Consider the following 13,290-nt stretch of genomic DNA (forward strand, 5'->3'; position numbering starts at 1 on the left):
CTTCATGGGACTAAGGACTACATGCTCACTTATAGGATGATTGATCAATTGGAGATGATCGATTATTCAGATGTAGATTATGCTGGTTGTCTTGATAATAGAAAATTTATAATATATTATATTTTTCTGCTGGCTGGTGGAGCAATTTCATAAAAGAGCATAAAACAGTATATGGTTGTCTGCTGAATATATAAGTTGCTACGAGGCTTTCTCACATATTCTATGGCTGAAAAAATTCATTTTAGGACTCAGGGTTATGGATTCTATTTTTAGGCTGCTGAGAATTTATTATGATAATTCTGTTATAGTTTCTTTCTCTAATAGTAGCGAGATGACCAATGCAAACAAGCATATTGATGTTAAATATCTTGCTATGAATGAGAGAATTAGTAGTCATTAGGTGTCTATTGATTTTATTGATACTGTTTGTATGATAGCTGATCCTTTGACTAAAAATTTAGTGTCCAAAATTTTTAAAGAGCATATAAAAGTTATGGGCATTTGTTATTGAAATAGTTAGTTTGTAATAGACATTTATTTTGAGATCTCGTAATAGTTTAATAACTGCTATTGTTTCTATTTAATTATTGTTTGTATACATTATGGTTGACTTTTATCAAAATTAAAATAAACACAAATATCATTCATATGACATAACAGAGGAACCATTATCATAGGCATTATGATTTTTAATAGCCTATGTATTCTAGTATATAAGATTGGATTAAGTGAGAATTATTGATGTCATGATGCATGGAAGAGAGTATGTCAATTAAGATATATAACCGCTATGATCTATATTAATAATTTTTGTTTAATCAAAATATAAAGGATCTTTCAAGAAATAGATAATTGGACAAATTTTTTAAAAATAAATGCACACTCATCAAATCATTTTCAAAATTTTGATTCAGGACTATTATTTTTGAAAATTTAAAATAATTTGTTTTAAAGTAAAATATTTTGAAAAAAAATCAATGAGTTATTTTAAGTGATAATATAGGTCAAGTGGAGAATATTGAATTTGACTCTTAATGTGATCTAATTATTCTTTAATCAAGTGTAATTCATTAGGTTAGTCACATGTACTGAATCAATTACAATAAGCTGAATTAATTAAAGAGTTCTATTCCTAATCAAATCTGGATTGGAAGTCAATTTTGATTAGAATTAATTTTTTGATGGAACAAGAAAAGTGCAGATATAAATATAAAGGTGCCCTAGTTCTTTTCTTCAACTCAGAAAAGTGTGATTGATTCCAAACGATTGTCCACATTAAGGAAAAAGATGAGGAGAGAGAAGATCAGATGTCTCATGGAAGGAGACCAGACATTCTGGGGGCTATGGGTCATTGTATTGTATATACGATGACGTAAGATATGATTTATTTATAATTTTATTTTTGCATGAATATAAGAATACGATCCAAATATAACAGAAATTAAAATTATCTAACATTCCAACATGAAAATGGTACCAGAAGAAGAGTTCCTTTTCTTCCGTAGAAGTCCTGAATTTCAGTTTTGCAAGTATATCTGCAAATAGAGCATATTATATTCCATGATAGATGGACTCTCAAAAACTCAGTTATTTTTTGTGCTACATTTGTTTTAGTCTCAACCATACTATAGCAGGAAACCGCTCAATTCATGGGGTTCCCGTGCATGTAAATTGCTGCGAGCGTCTGATGGAGTAGCAGGAGGATTGGAATGCTTTTTGGGTTGGTTGCACCTCCATGGTAAAAAGCCGGTTGCAGAGTAAGCAAAACCACCTAGAAGGTAAAGGTTTTCTGTTGCGTATGCCCGCACCTCAAGAGTCCTCACGGACGTTCTGAAGAAGATGATCCTGAGCGTTCTGCAGGAGAGTTCGGGCTGCCTCGTTCGATGCATCTTGCAAGCGCAGCTCGTTGATCTCCTCCTGCCACTTGTCCATCTGCTCCCTGTGCACTCTGTGGAGCAGGCGAACGAAAGAAAAGAAATAGAGAGAAAGCAACAGAAGAACAAAAGGTTGTGTTAGTGAATTACGCACGGCCTTTGGAGTATGAACAGGGAGAAACAAGCACTCACGCGATCAAACGCTCTTCGAATTCATTGCTCAGATCTTTGAATAATGTCCTCACCGCTTCTAGCAAGTCAGAAACCTTTTACAAAATTATGCATCTTAGTTTCTTACACTGTGAATGCATAATTCTAAGACGACACATCCACCTTATTATAAATGCTGACATATCAAACTTGGCATGACCAATAATCTTCTTCTTAAATAAGAATGAAAAGATGATAATTTGAACATAATTTGCTTTTGTAACAGAGTTAACCTTTTTTTTTTTCCCTTCTTCTTGGCATCGATGGTCAAACTAATCAAATATTACTGTAATAATGCTACCACGAAGGACCACGTAATGCGGGAGGGAACCACCCACATCCAAATAGGCGGACGGCAAGTGATTGGGCGGGAACGGACAATAATTCGGCGGCAAACCTTTCCATCTATTCGGCGAGAAGACCGGCAGAGCCGTCTGATCTGAATCGGCATTGATCGATCGCGACAGGGGAAATCCTATTCACATACCTGCTGGGTGAAGTGGTCGATCTTTTCCAAGATGCGTTGGATGTTGAGCTCCATCTCTTCCGATCCCGCCACCGCCGCCATGTTCGTCGTCTCGTCCACGGCCACCTCTCCGCCTCCCTTCTCGCCTCCGGCCTCCTCCTGACATCAAGAAACGAATTAGATCAAGCGATCTCCTTCACTAAGTCCAGAGAGAGAGAGGGCATCGATAGATCGATACCGTCAATTTCATGCGCTTGTGCAAGACATCCATCACCTGCCTGCAAGAGCGATGCCCACCGCTGCTGTCAAATGGGGAAACAGAAGGCAGAGATCAACTCTCCAGAACGATGCCGAGCAAAGTAGATGTAAGACCGAATCCTATCACCGGAATTTGGTCGAGAGCAGCGACCGATCATCGCTGCCTCTCACCCGTGATCCGCAGAGCGGACAGTGTAAAGGAAGGAATTTGGAGCGGAAAACGGAGAAGACGATGGGATAGTACCGTTGGGAACGAACTTGGAGATCGATTACGAATAAATGTCTATCCAGCAGCGGCGGCAAATGAGAGATCGGATGTGACCGCTTCGATCGATTGCTTCTCAGATCCAATCTACCTGAAAGCAACTCATCTACGATTAATTTGATCGATGGATCAATCAAGAACCCCACCCCCCCCACCCCCCCCCCCAAAAAAAAAAAAAATAAAGAGTTTATGGTGGAATAAGATCAGAAACCCGTAAAAGAATCGAATTCCAAGAGATCTCAGATCAAATTTACAGCAAAGAAACGAGCAAATTGCCAGGAGACGACCACGATCCCTCTCTCCCTCTCTGCATGGGGGAAGGGGGGCTTGGTTCTTTAAATTTTAAACTGGAGATGGGGAGACGGGGGACGGTATATATAGAGTCCAACCGCGCGGCGGGAGCACCGGTGCGGAGTGCCCAGCTTCTGAGATCTGACTATTATTTTGAGGAAGGGAAAATGGAGGTCAGCTTACCTGTGGTGATGGCACTCCGAATTTCTACAGTGAGGGAGTAGGGATTCGTTGGCCGTTGATCTCTTCCAACGTCTCCACGTGGCATGCACAAGCGGAGGTTCATCTGCCACATTAATACACCAAACGGAGTGGAAGAGATAAGGTGGGTCTGGTGGACTCGAAGGGTTGGGGAAGAGGGAAAAAGAGCGAGAAGGCAAGTTTTAAGGCGGTGGACAGAGGCATCCATGATGTACCTTTCTGCTTCGCCATTTGTTGCTTCGCCTTCGTCGGCAACGACAGCAGCTGCGACTCTTATGGAGAGCGGCCGCACCTTCCTCTGCGGGCAGCGCCTCCCCCTTCCCGCCCCTGCGAGGACCTGGGCACTTGCTCGTCGTCCCGTCATCGAGGCCAAGGCAGTGACCCGGAGAGAGAACCGCGCCGCCCGCCACCAGCGCATCCGAAGGAAGGTAACTGGTAATGCTAGAAGTTTTCCTTTTCTTTTCATTCAATTGTTTTATGAGAGAGTGCAATGAACTGAACTGAACTGAAAATGCCCTCATTTCCTTGCCTCGTAGCCCTGCTGCCTGAAGCTCGTTTTATTTCGACAAAACGAGCGATTTCCAGTTCCTATATCTCTTATAAGGAAAGCTGGTAACGCCTCCAGCTAGAATTAGGGCTTATTGATACCCAGCGGTTTTTGACAAAATGACTCAAAAAGAAACCACAGCTCCGCTGGGGGCCACATCAATGCTTCATGCACACTTGATCAAACATGCGTGGTTGGATGTTTGGCAAAATGACTCAAAGGAGACTGCTTCGGGGATCGCATGCTTGGTTGGGTGGAAGAACGTCGGTTGGGATTCGGAACTTGGAGCACATGAACAAAGCACTCCTATCTAAATGGTGTAGGTGGTATTTTGGTGGAAGCTGATGCTGTATGGAAGAAGATTATCATAGAATACTATTACATGAAGAGGAGATTCACATCAAAGGGAAGTAAAGGCTCCGCTCTATGGTCACCAGTTTGGGAGGATGTGTGTAAAGCTGCGGGCTCTTTCTGGAATTCACTTGCCTTCTCCTTGGGTAATGGTGAGTCTATCAGGTTTTGGGGTCGCGTTCTCCTTGGGTAATGGCGAGTCTATCAGGTATTGGGAGGACCCTGGGCTGGGCGATGTTCCTTTGTTATAGTTTTTCCAAAATTTGTTCCGGTCATATATGAAGATCAATGCTTCTGTTAGCTCCTAGTTGTTGAAATATTCGCAAGCGCGGTATATCAAGTTGTATAGGCCATTATGTACACCTCTCATGAGGAGGAATATTCTCAACTCACTGAGGTGATTGAATGGCTCCATCTGAAAGAAAGGATCTGTCAGGATTGAAGAGAGATTCTCTGTTCTCAACCAAAACTCTCTACCACCTCATTAATACTGGTGCTCTTAATTTGTATTGCTTTTTCTAAAAAAAATAAATAAAAAAAAAACTTTAGGCGGGAGGTATCTTTACCTCTCTTATTTCATTCAAAAAAAAAAACTAGGTGGCTTTAAATTCCCCTTTGCTGGCCTTTGGAAAGAAGCAGTTCCTCAGAAGATTCAAATTTTTATTGGGTTGGCAACCAAAAAAAGGGATAAATACAATTGAAATCCCTGCCAGGAAAGGATGAGCCATCAATGCAGAATGTAGGTTATTTGGGGCTCAGTCTGAGAGAATAGGGCACATTCTGATACGTTGTAGCTTTGCTAGAGGGATTTGGAAGGAGGTTTTAAGTACCGTGACTAATATTACCAACTCTTCTTCTATCTGTGCCTTTTAGATGGGTGGGAAAGCTAAGATAGTCCCAGCTAACCTTCAAGGTTTCTGGGAACTCTTGGTGCTCGTGTTATGATGGAATTGTGGAAAGATAGGAACAGCAGGGTATTCCTTGATCCAGGTTGTACTCAAGGATCTTATTTAAGGCTCTTTCTGTCTTGAAGTAATGGCGTATCTGCTGTAATGGTAAACAAGAGCTATAGTTTAATTTTTTGGGTGGTCTGGTGTTTCTCAGCTGGTACCTGAATTGTGACCATTTGCTAGTTCTTTGTTTTGCCTCTATGGAGGTGGTTGTATTTTTTCATTCTTTCCTTATTTAATAAAGCATAGGAGGACTTTGGCAGAGAGAGAGGAAGAAAGAGAGAAACTGCTTTGCTTGGGCCAAAACTCCATACCATTGATCACATATACATGATCAGACATTTTTCCTGTCATTTAAGTTTGGGATTCTAGTCTGACAACTATATGTAGAACTAAGATTCTTACACATGTAATACGGTTATAGATTAGATGTTTCTACCTAATATATGCAATCCTGATGATCAAAGGATTGGAAAATGTCATTCCTCAAACTTAGTCAGCATAATGCTAAATATGCAAAGGTAAATAGACTAAATAAACAATGGTATAAATATAAGATGGAATTGACCCGCGTCTGTTTAGTGTGGAAAGGAGGCGGAACTGTTTGTCATCTGTTCCTGAGGTGCCCTTCAGCTACTGGCATGTGGAAGTAATTCTGATGTCTGTTAAAGATGGGGTTTGTTCTAAAGGAAGCGGAGGGCTTTTGGGGTCACTGGAGAAATAAGAGGATCGAGAAATATAGGTGGTCAGGCTGGGATATGTGGATAGCCACAACAACTTTTGATAATGTGGCTAGAGAGGAACAATCGAATTTTTAGAGGAGCGGCTATTATAAGTTGGATCTGATCAGAAAGGTGAAGAGAACGTTGAGGGCCTGGGTACCTCTTGTCCTGGAGAAAAATGCATGTGAGAAAGTTTTTTAAGATGCTTGGAGTGAAAGGAGTTAATGCTGGCCGAATGGAGTTCTTTGTGATTTACTTTTTTTTTTTTTTCTCTTCTTTATCTTCTTCCTTTTGTAATTTATTTACTGCTAATCAATAAGTTTCTTTAGGCACTCCATGTCTATTGTTACCTTAGATCACATTAGGTGGGTCTTAAGAGGGTGAGCCTTAGCACAATGATAAGATTGCTCCATTGTAACTTGGGTGTCATAGGTTTGAAACATGAAAACAGCTTACCCACATGCGATGGTAACGTTGTGTACATCTGAACCTCCTGCGACCCCACAGTGGAGGGAGCCTTGTACATGGGGACACCCTTCTTTTACATTGAGTTAATCTTGAGCAAATTCTCTGCTTTTAAAAAATATTTGCACTAGAAGTTACAGTAACAATAGCATTCTTTTGTACTTAAATGGCTATACCCTGAAAACAATATGCCTATGTCCACTTCATTGGAGATATGCCAGGAAAAAAAAAAAAAAAATCTTGCTATTCTTGTTGTCAGTTGGAGTATAGCAATTGTTCACACGTCCTATTTGCATATCATCTCTCTCTCTCTCATGTGCAAATGCAGATCTTAGATGCACTTCCATCAATCATTAGTCCATCAATCATCCACAATCCTGATCCATATTTGGTTCTGCTGTATTCTAGGTTTCAGTGCAAATTTGCATATTTCTTCAAGAGCCATCATAAACTTCTCTAAGCTCGTCTCATCAACCACGTATGGCATTGTACCCAGGTTTCACATCATTTTTAGTTTGATGTCATATGTGAATTGAGATGGCTTCAAATAGGCAGGACCCAGATCTATATCTCGATTGAAAGAGGCTGAAATAGCATGAGGCTGACTATGATGTGACAGTGTTCTGAAGAAAATGGAGTCTTCTGAATACTAAAGCCATTTTCCCCATTTCTAACTTCCTTTCCATTTTCTTTTGATTGTGCACTTGGTACAGTTTTTTTTTTATTTCCTCAGATTTGTGCTTCATGCATTCATTGCTTTATATCACATCAACAATTCAGTTTGATTTTTGTTAACATATACAGTGTGTTAAATATTTCCAGTGATGCCTAGTGTGCTTAATGTTTTAATTCTTTTCATAGGATAAACTTATGCATCATTTCCCAAATGTCCTCTCCAGACCTTTGTTTTTCATTTTTTTTCTTTCCCCCTTGCTGGTATCGATGATGCTGTATTTTCCTCCAAATTATTGTATTTTTCTACTTTTCAGGTTGAGGGTACCCCAGAAAGGCCGAGGATGAGTGTTTTCCGTTCCAATAAGCATCTATATGTGCAAGTGATTGATGATACTAAGATGCACACATTGGCTTCAGCTTCAACGATGCAGAAATCTGTATTGGAGGAAGTTGAGTACACTTCGGGACCCACAATTGTAAGTTCTAGAGTAATCCTGGAAAGCATTTATATACTGTGTAGTCTTTTCATTTTAGGCTATTAGAATGTATAGTGTTCTCTTTAGATTCTTTTTCTGCTGCACTTTTCTTTTTTATAAATAGCCACATCTTTTAATAATGCATAGATTACAAAATACAGCAGTCCAGAAATTCACGAAAGTCAGTATTAAGAGTTGTGAGAAACACATACTCTTGCCTATACCAAGGGTGTATTTGCTTCCATATTAGTGTTAAAAGTATCGGAAAAAAAAAAAAGCACTAAAATCATCATTAAATTATTAGTGGTGATACCATCATTTAACACTGCTTAAATGGCCCATTTTGTAAGGAATGAGTACGATGGCATTAAAGCATTATTGAATGTGCTACTCACAGAAATTATACTTTGAAGCTCCCCTGGCCAGTATTTTTGCTGTAAGTGGGAAGCCAAGTTCTTCTACTTCAGGCTTGGTTACAAGGAAACAAATGCCTAGAATTTACCACTTCTGACTGTAGTGCAGTTCAATTGCTAGACTCACATGGTGGTATACATTCCCTAAAATAAACCATCCAATCAGGTATCAAGGGGGGGAGCCAACCTACACCACCAGGCTCTCAAACTATAATAAAGCAACGCTTATTCAACTCTATTCTCTGAATTGGTCTACAGGCCAAAGTTGATCTCTAGAAGTTTGTGTCCGGCTAGCTTTCTACCTAGCGTCAACCCTTTGATTTGGTTCTATAAAGAATCTTTGGACTAAAGGGAGTCTTGCCTGGAAACCTAGAAGGCTGGTTGGCAGGTAGGATAGCCTTCTTTCTTGGTTGGCTCTTGCAATCATGGTCAACCTTTGGACTTGAAAATAGTATTAACAAAGGAGCAAGCTGATTTTTGATTTAGTGAAAATTCATCTGAAACCAGATATTCGACAAACCAATTAAAAACTAATCTCATCATGTTCGCAGCACTGTATTGTTAAAAAAAAAAAAAAAGAAGTTATATTCTTTTTAATGGGAAATGATATGTTTGTGTAATGGAAATGCAGATTAAATGATCTCATTAGTGCTTTAAATTTGATTTTCTAACGAAAGTTCATTTTCCTCTTTTCTTGATTACCAGGAGGTGGCAAAGAAGGTTGGTGAAGCCATTGCCAAGTCTTGCTTGGAAAAAGGGATCACCAAGGTGGCTTTCGACCGTGGTGGTTACCTATATCATGGGCGCATGGAAGCACTAGCCAACGCTGCGCGAGAGAATGGTCTTCAGTTCTAAATCCCAGTGAATGGTGGGAAGATTACCAGAAATGTCTTCTTTCGTGTTTCATAAAACCAGAGGAGCCAGAATGGTAGGAGGTGTTACCCTGCAAGTCAGGTGCACACTTGATCAGATATTTTTGTGTCGTGGAGCCCACTCATGATATTTTTTTGGTTGTTCAAGTCTAAAGAAGTTCAATTTGTTTGCAAACTTTCCTTTTTGTGTGTGTGAGAATTGAATCCAAAGTATTGTAGAGGTCCTTGCTGGAGTACATCTGGACTTATTTTAAGCAGGTGACGGTTGAAAAATGTTGCTGTCTGTGAAAACTTTTAATTTCTATCATGTCAACCCAAAAAGAGTGGCAAAACGACTTGTTAGTTGTGTGCTCTTCACCAGACTGAGATGTGTAACCATCAAAGACGGGACTGGGCAAATACAATTTAGTTGGCAATGCCTTTTCCGTCACGGTGGGTGGTGACGATGCCTTGGAAGTACTGGAGTCTTACTTTGTTATCCCAAGTAGAATTGCTGAAAATTTTTTACAAGCTGGCGGATCCATCGGTTTCCCGCGCTTTGAAGAGTCCGAATCTATAGTTCTTGAGCTCATGCCATTTGGTTTGTTGACTCAGTGTTGTGTTGTAAACCACGCTGGCAAGGACCGGCCATGGAAGGCTTGTTGGTGACTTTATGGGCATAATCCGGTAAGGAAGTGACTTTTTTTGATTTGTCTCTGGATCATGTTGAAATCAACCACATCATATTTCTCCAGTGTTCGAACTATAAGATAATTTACAGTTTGTCGGCTGGAGATTCCACCCGGCTTCACTCGGAGAAAATCAAGGTTTAGAAAGAAAAGCCATCCTGGGGCAGGGAGAAGCGGGGGGTATGGCATTAAATATTCCACGATGTTTCGGGGGAAAGAAACTCGGTGGTCCCCAGTTCAAGTGAGTTGCGGGAGGGAATGCTGTAAAAGAGGCGCCCGTCAGCAGAAAGCTCCTTCCGAGGGTACGTACTCCACGGGTTATGAACAGAAACAATCTCCCTTTCGTTCCTGCTTTCTTCCGATTGTTATTGGGAGGAAGTTGGTTGGCAGGCCCTTCCATTTATCTGAACACCATCGTCGTTCCTGCCCTGCTTCTCCAATATTCCTTGCTGCAGCCCGGCACCGCCAAAGACTCCTTCCCACTGCTCCATTGCCTTGGCCAGCCGAACTTTCCAGGATCATTGCATCTCGAAATGCAATGCAAGCCGACCTTGTACTCGGAATGTCCAAGGCCCTTCTTCCAACTCCTCTGCTTTTTAGTAGTTCATTATTCTTCACCTCCTAGTCCCCTGCTTAAAATAACTCGTGTGCTTGGGGATTCATTGCTAGTCCTACTTCCAAGCTAAACATGTCTCATGGCGCACCCAACAGGAATATGGCATATTCGCTGCCTCAACAATGTTGACAAGAGCTGGCCAATAGTAGTGTAGCTGGTGAGTTCCACCCACTCCAGCGCTGATTTTTAACTTCTAGCTTCAATGTTACGAGCATCTGGCATGTGATATGCACACGACTGATCTATATTTTGCTATCGGTCCTGTTGGGTATAAAATACCCACAGCCGAAGTCTTCAACAGAATCAACGATTCCGCCCACGATGCCGACCTCAAAGGAAGACTCCGCCCGGACTCCTACGGGAGCCGGACTTCATCCTCGACTCCAACGGCTGCAGACAGACTTCGTCTGGACTCCTACGGGAGTCGGACTCCACCGACGACTTCAACAAGTAGACTCCGCCCGGACTCCTACGGGAGCCGGGCTCCGTCCTCGACAACGACTGCGGTAAGCTATCCGGACTCCTACGGGAGCCGGACTTGGCCTTTAACTTTAGTTGCAGGAAGACTCCGCCCGGACTCTTACGGGAGCCGGGCTTCATCCTCGACTCCAACAGCTGCAGACAGACTTCGTCCGGACTCCTACGGGAGCCGGACTCCGCCGACGACTTCAACAAATAGACTCCGCCCGGACTCCTACGGGAGCCGGGCTCCGTCCTCGACAACGACTGCTGGTAAGCTGTCCGGACTCCTACGGGAGCCGGACTTGGCCTTTAACTTTAGTTGCAGGAAGACTCCGCCCGGACTCCTACGGGAGCCGGGCTTCATCCTCGACTCCAACAGCTGCAGACAGACTTCGTCCGGACTCCTACGGGAGCCGGACTCCGCCGACGACTTCAACAAGTAGACTCCGCCCGGACTCCTACGGGAGCCGGGCTCCATCCTCGACAACGACTGCTGGTAAGCTGTCCGGACTCCTACGGGAGCTGGACTTGGCCTTTAACTTTAGTTGCAGGAAGACTCCGTCCGGACTCCTACGGGAGCCGGGCTTCATCCTCGACTCCAACAGCTGCAGACAGACTTCGTCCGGACTCCTACGGGAGCCGGACTCCGCCGACGACTTCAATAAGTAGACTCCGTCCGGACTCCTACGGGAGCCGGGCTCCGTCCTCGACAACGACTGCCGGTAAGCCCCGTCCGGACTTCTACGGGAGCCGGACTTCGCCTTTAACTTTAGTTGCAGGAAGACTCCGCCCGGACTCCTACGGGAGCCGGGCTTCGTCTTCAACTCCAACAGCTGCAGACAGACTTCGTCCGGACTCCTACGGGAGCCGGACTCCGCCAACAACGTCAACCGCAAGCGGACTCCGCCCGGACTCCTACGGGAGTCGGGCTCCGTCCTCAACTCCAACCGCTGGTAAGCCCCTATCCGGACTCCGACCGCTGCCAAACTTCAGCCAGCAGATCTGCACTCCCAGGCCACAATCACGGCCACGATCCTGCTCCACTTCCTGCGGCGGACTCCGCGCAGCTCCATCACCCCCTGACAGGCCGCAGTAACGGTCGCAACACTGTTCCACTCCCTACGACGGATCCCACGCGGCTCCATTACTACCTGACAGGCCACGATAAACGGCCACGATCCTGCTCCACCTCCTGCAACGGATACCGCACGATTCTCCCATCCGCTGGCAAGACGCGACAGCAAACGTCGCCCCACTTCCCGCGGCAGATTCCACGTGGCACGCCCCAGTGATGGCCACGGGTCTACTCCACTACTCTTCGCAGCAAATTCCGCCTGACCTTGGGCAGCCCACTACCAGGCGGTTACAAACGTCGCCATCAATCCGTTACCTCCTCCGCCTATAAAAAGGAGGACCCAGATACGTTATTCTATAAGCTCATTTCTTATCTCAAAACTCTGCTAAATTCTCCGTTTGAGCACTCCATTCTTGTTGAGGCAGAGAACTGACTTGAGCGTCGGAGGGTCTTGCCGGAGCAACCCCACCTCCGGTTTAGACTTCCTTTGCAGGTCCCGACGGCGACCGTGGCTTTCTTAACTCCAGCTTCTCCGGCGCAAGCAGATTTTTGCACCAACAGGATTGTCGCTAGAGGAAGGGGCCTGTGTCTTCGCAGTACCCTTGTTCTTAAAGGAGCGCTCAACGGATCCGCTTCCGGCCATCTTTTTCGGCACCCAATCCTCCTTCCCTCATCTGATACCTTCTCGCGAGGTCTCTGCACAACTACCTCCGGCTATGGTCGTCGATAAGGGGTGGCCGGATGACCGATCTCTGCCGGATTCTGTCAACGTCATCTCGGGGGAATCCCGGCGGGAGGCAATCAGCACACCAGCTGCATCCCCCAAGCGGCAAAAGGTTGAAGAACCCATAACCTTCATCGAAAAAGACACCCAGGGAGTCCAATTCCCTCATAACGACGCGGTCGTAGTTTTCTTGAATATAGCGAATTACGACGTCCGTCGCATTCTTATCGACAACGGAAGTTCGACCGACATCTTGTTCTACGATGCCTTTTCAAGAATGTCCACTCTTAGCGGTCATCTGAGACCGATTTGCTCCCCCTTGATAGGGTTTACCGGTGACACCGTTCCGACGGAGGGAATGATAGCTCTGACTGTGACCGCGGGTCAGTATCCAAAGCAGTCCAGAGCTCTGATGAATTTTCTGGTGGTAAAGGCGCCATCTGCCTACAATGCAATCCTTGGCCGACCCGGTCTCAATGCCCTCAGAGCTGTCATTTCAACCTACCATTTGAAATTGAAGTTCCCCACCAACCAGGGGATCGAAGAGGTCCGGGGAGACCAAGCCCTGGCCAGACACTGCTACAACATCGCCTTGCAAAGAAGCGATCAAGCGGACCTCTGTCCGGTCGATGGATTGGATACTCGTGATGACCTCGCTGAAGAGAGGGGCGGTCCAATCGAAGATCTAATACCAATCCCTTTGAATGAC

At 44.2% G+C, this 13,290-nt stretch overlaps 2 protein-coding genes across 5 annotated transcripts; one reads left to right on the forward strand and one right to left on the reverse strand.

Moving 5' to 3' along the window:
• Nucleotides 1-1,473: 1,473 nt before the first annotated feature.
• On the reverse strand, nt 1,474-3,527 carry LOC105040136 (uncharacterized). 4 transcript variants are annotated; one of them, XM_029263030.2, is made up of 6 exons: nt 3,328-3,527; nt 3,053-3,164; nt 2,789-2,849; nt 2,572-2,709; nt 2,067-2,140; nt 1,474-1,948 (listed from the first exon to the last, which is right to left on the reverse strand). In XM_029263030.2, the coding sequence occupies exons 3-6, from the start codon at nt 2,819-2,821 to the stop codon at nt 1,810-1,812; spliced, it is 384 nt and encodes a 127-aa protein (XP_029118863.1). In that variant the 5' UTR covers nt 2,822-2,849; nt 3,053-3,164; nt 3,328-3,527; the 3' UTR covers nt 1,474-1,809. The 4 variants fall into 4 exon arrangements, with proteins under 4 accessions (XP_029118863.1, XP_010914838.1, XP_073106817.1 ...); XM_010916536.4 differs by having other exon boundaries at nt 2,789-2,852; XM_073250716.1 differs by having other exon boundaries at nt 3,285-3,527.
• An 88-nt stretch (nt 3,528-3,615) lies between these two features.
• On the forward strand, nt 3,616-9,368 carry LOC105040137 (large ribosomal subunit protein uL18c). The gene is made up of 3 exons (XM_010916537.3): nt 3,616-3,993; nt 7,590-7,751; nt 8,870-9,368. The coding sequence occupies exons 1-3, from the start codon at nt 3,631-3,633 to the stop codon at nt 9,017-9,019; spliced, it is 675 nt and encodes a 224-aa protein (XP_010914839.2). The 5' UTR covers nt 3,616-3,630; the 3' UTR covers nt 9,020-9,368.
• The last annotated feature ends 3,922 nt before the right edge of the window (nt 9,369-13,290 follow it).

This window comes from Elaeis guineensis, chromosome 1, assembly GCF_000442705.2.
Source record: "Elaeis guineensis isolate ETL-2024a chromosome 1, EG11, whole genome shotgun sequence".
Lineage (NCBI taxonomy): Eukaryota > Viridiplantae > Streptophyta > Magnoliopsida > Arecales > Arecaceae > Elaeis > Elaeis guineensis.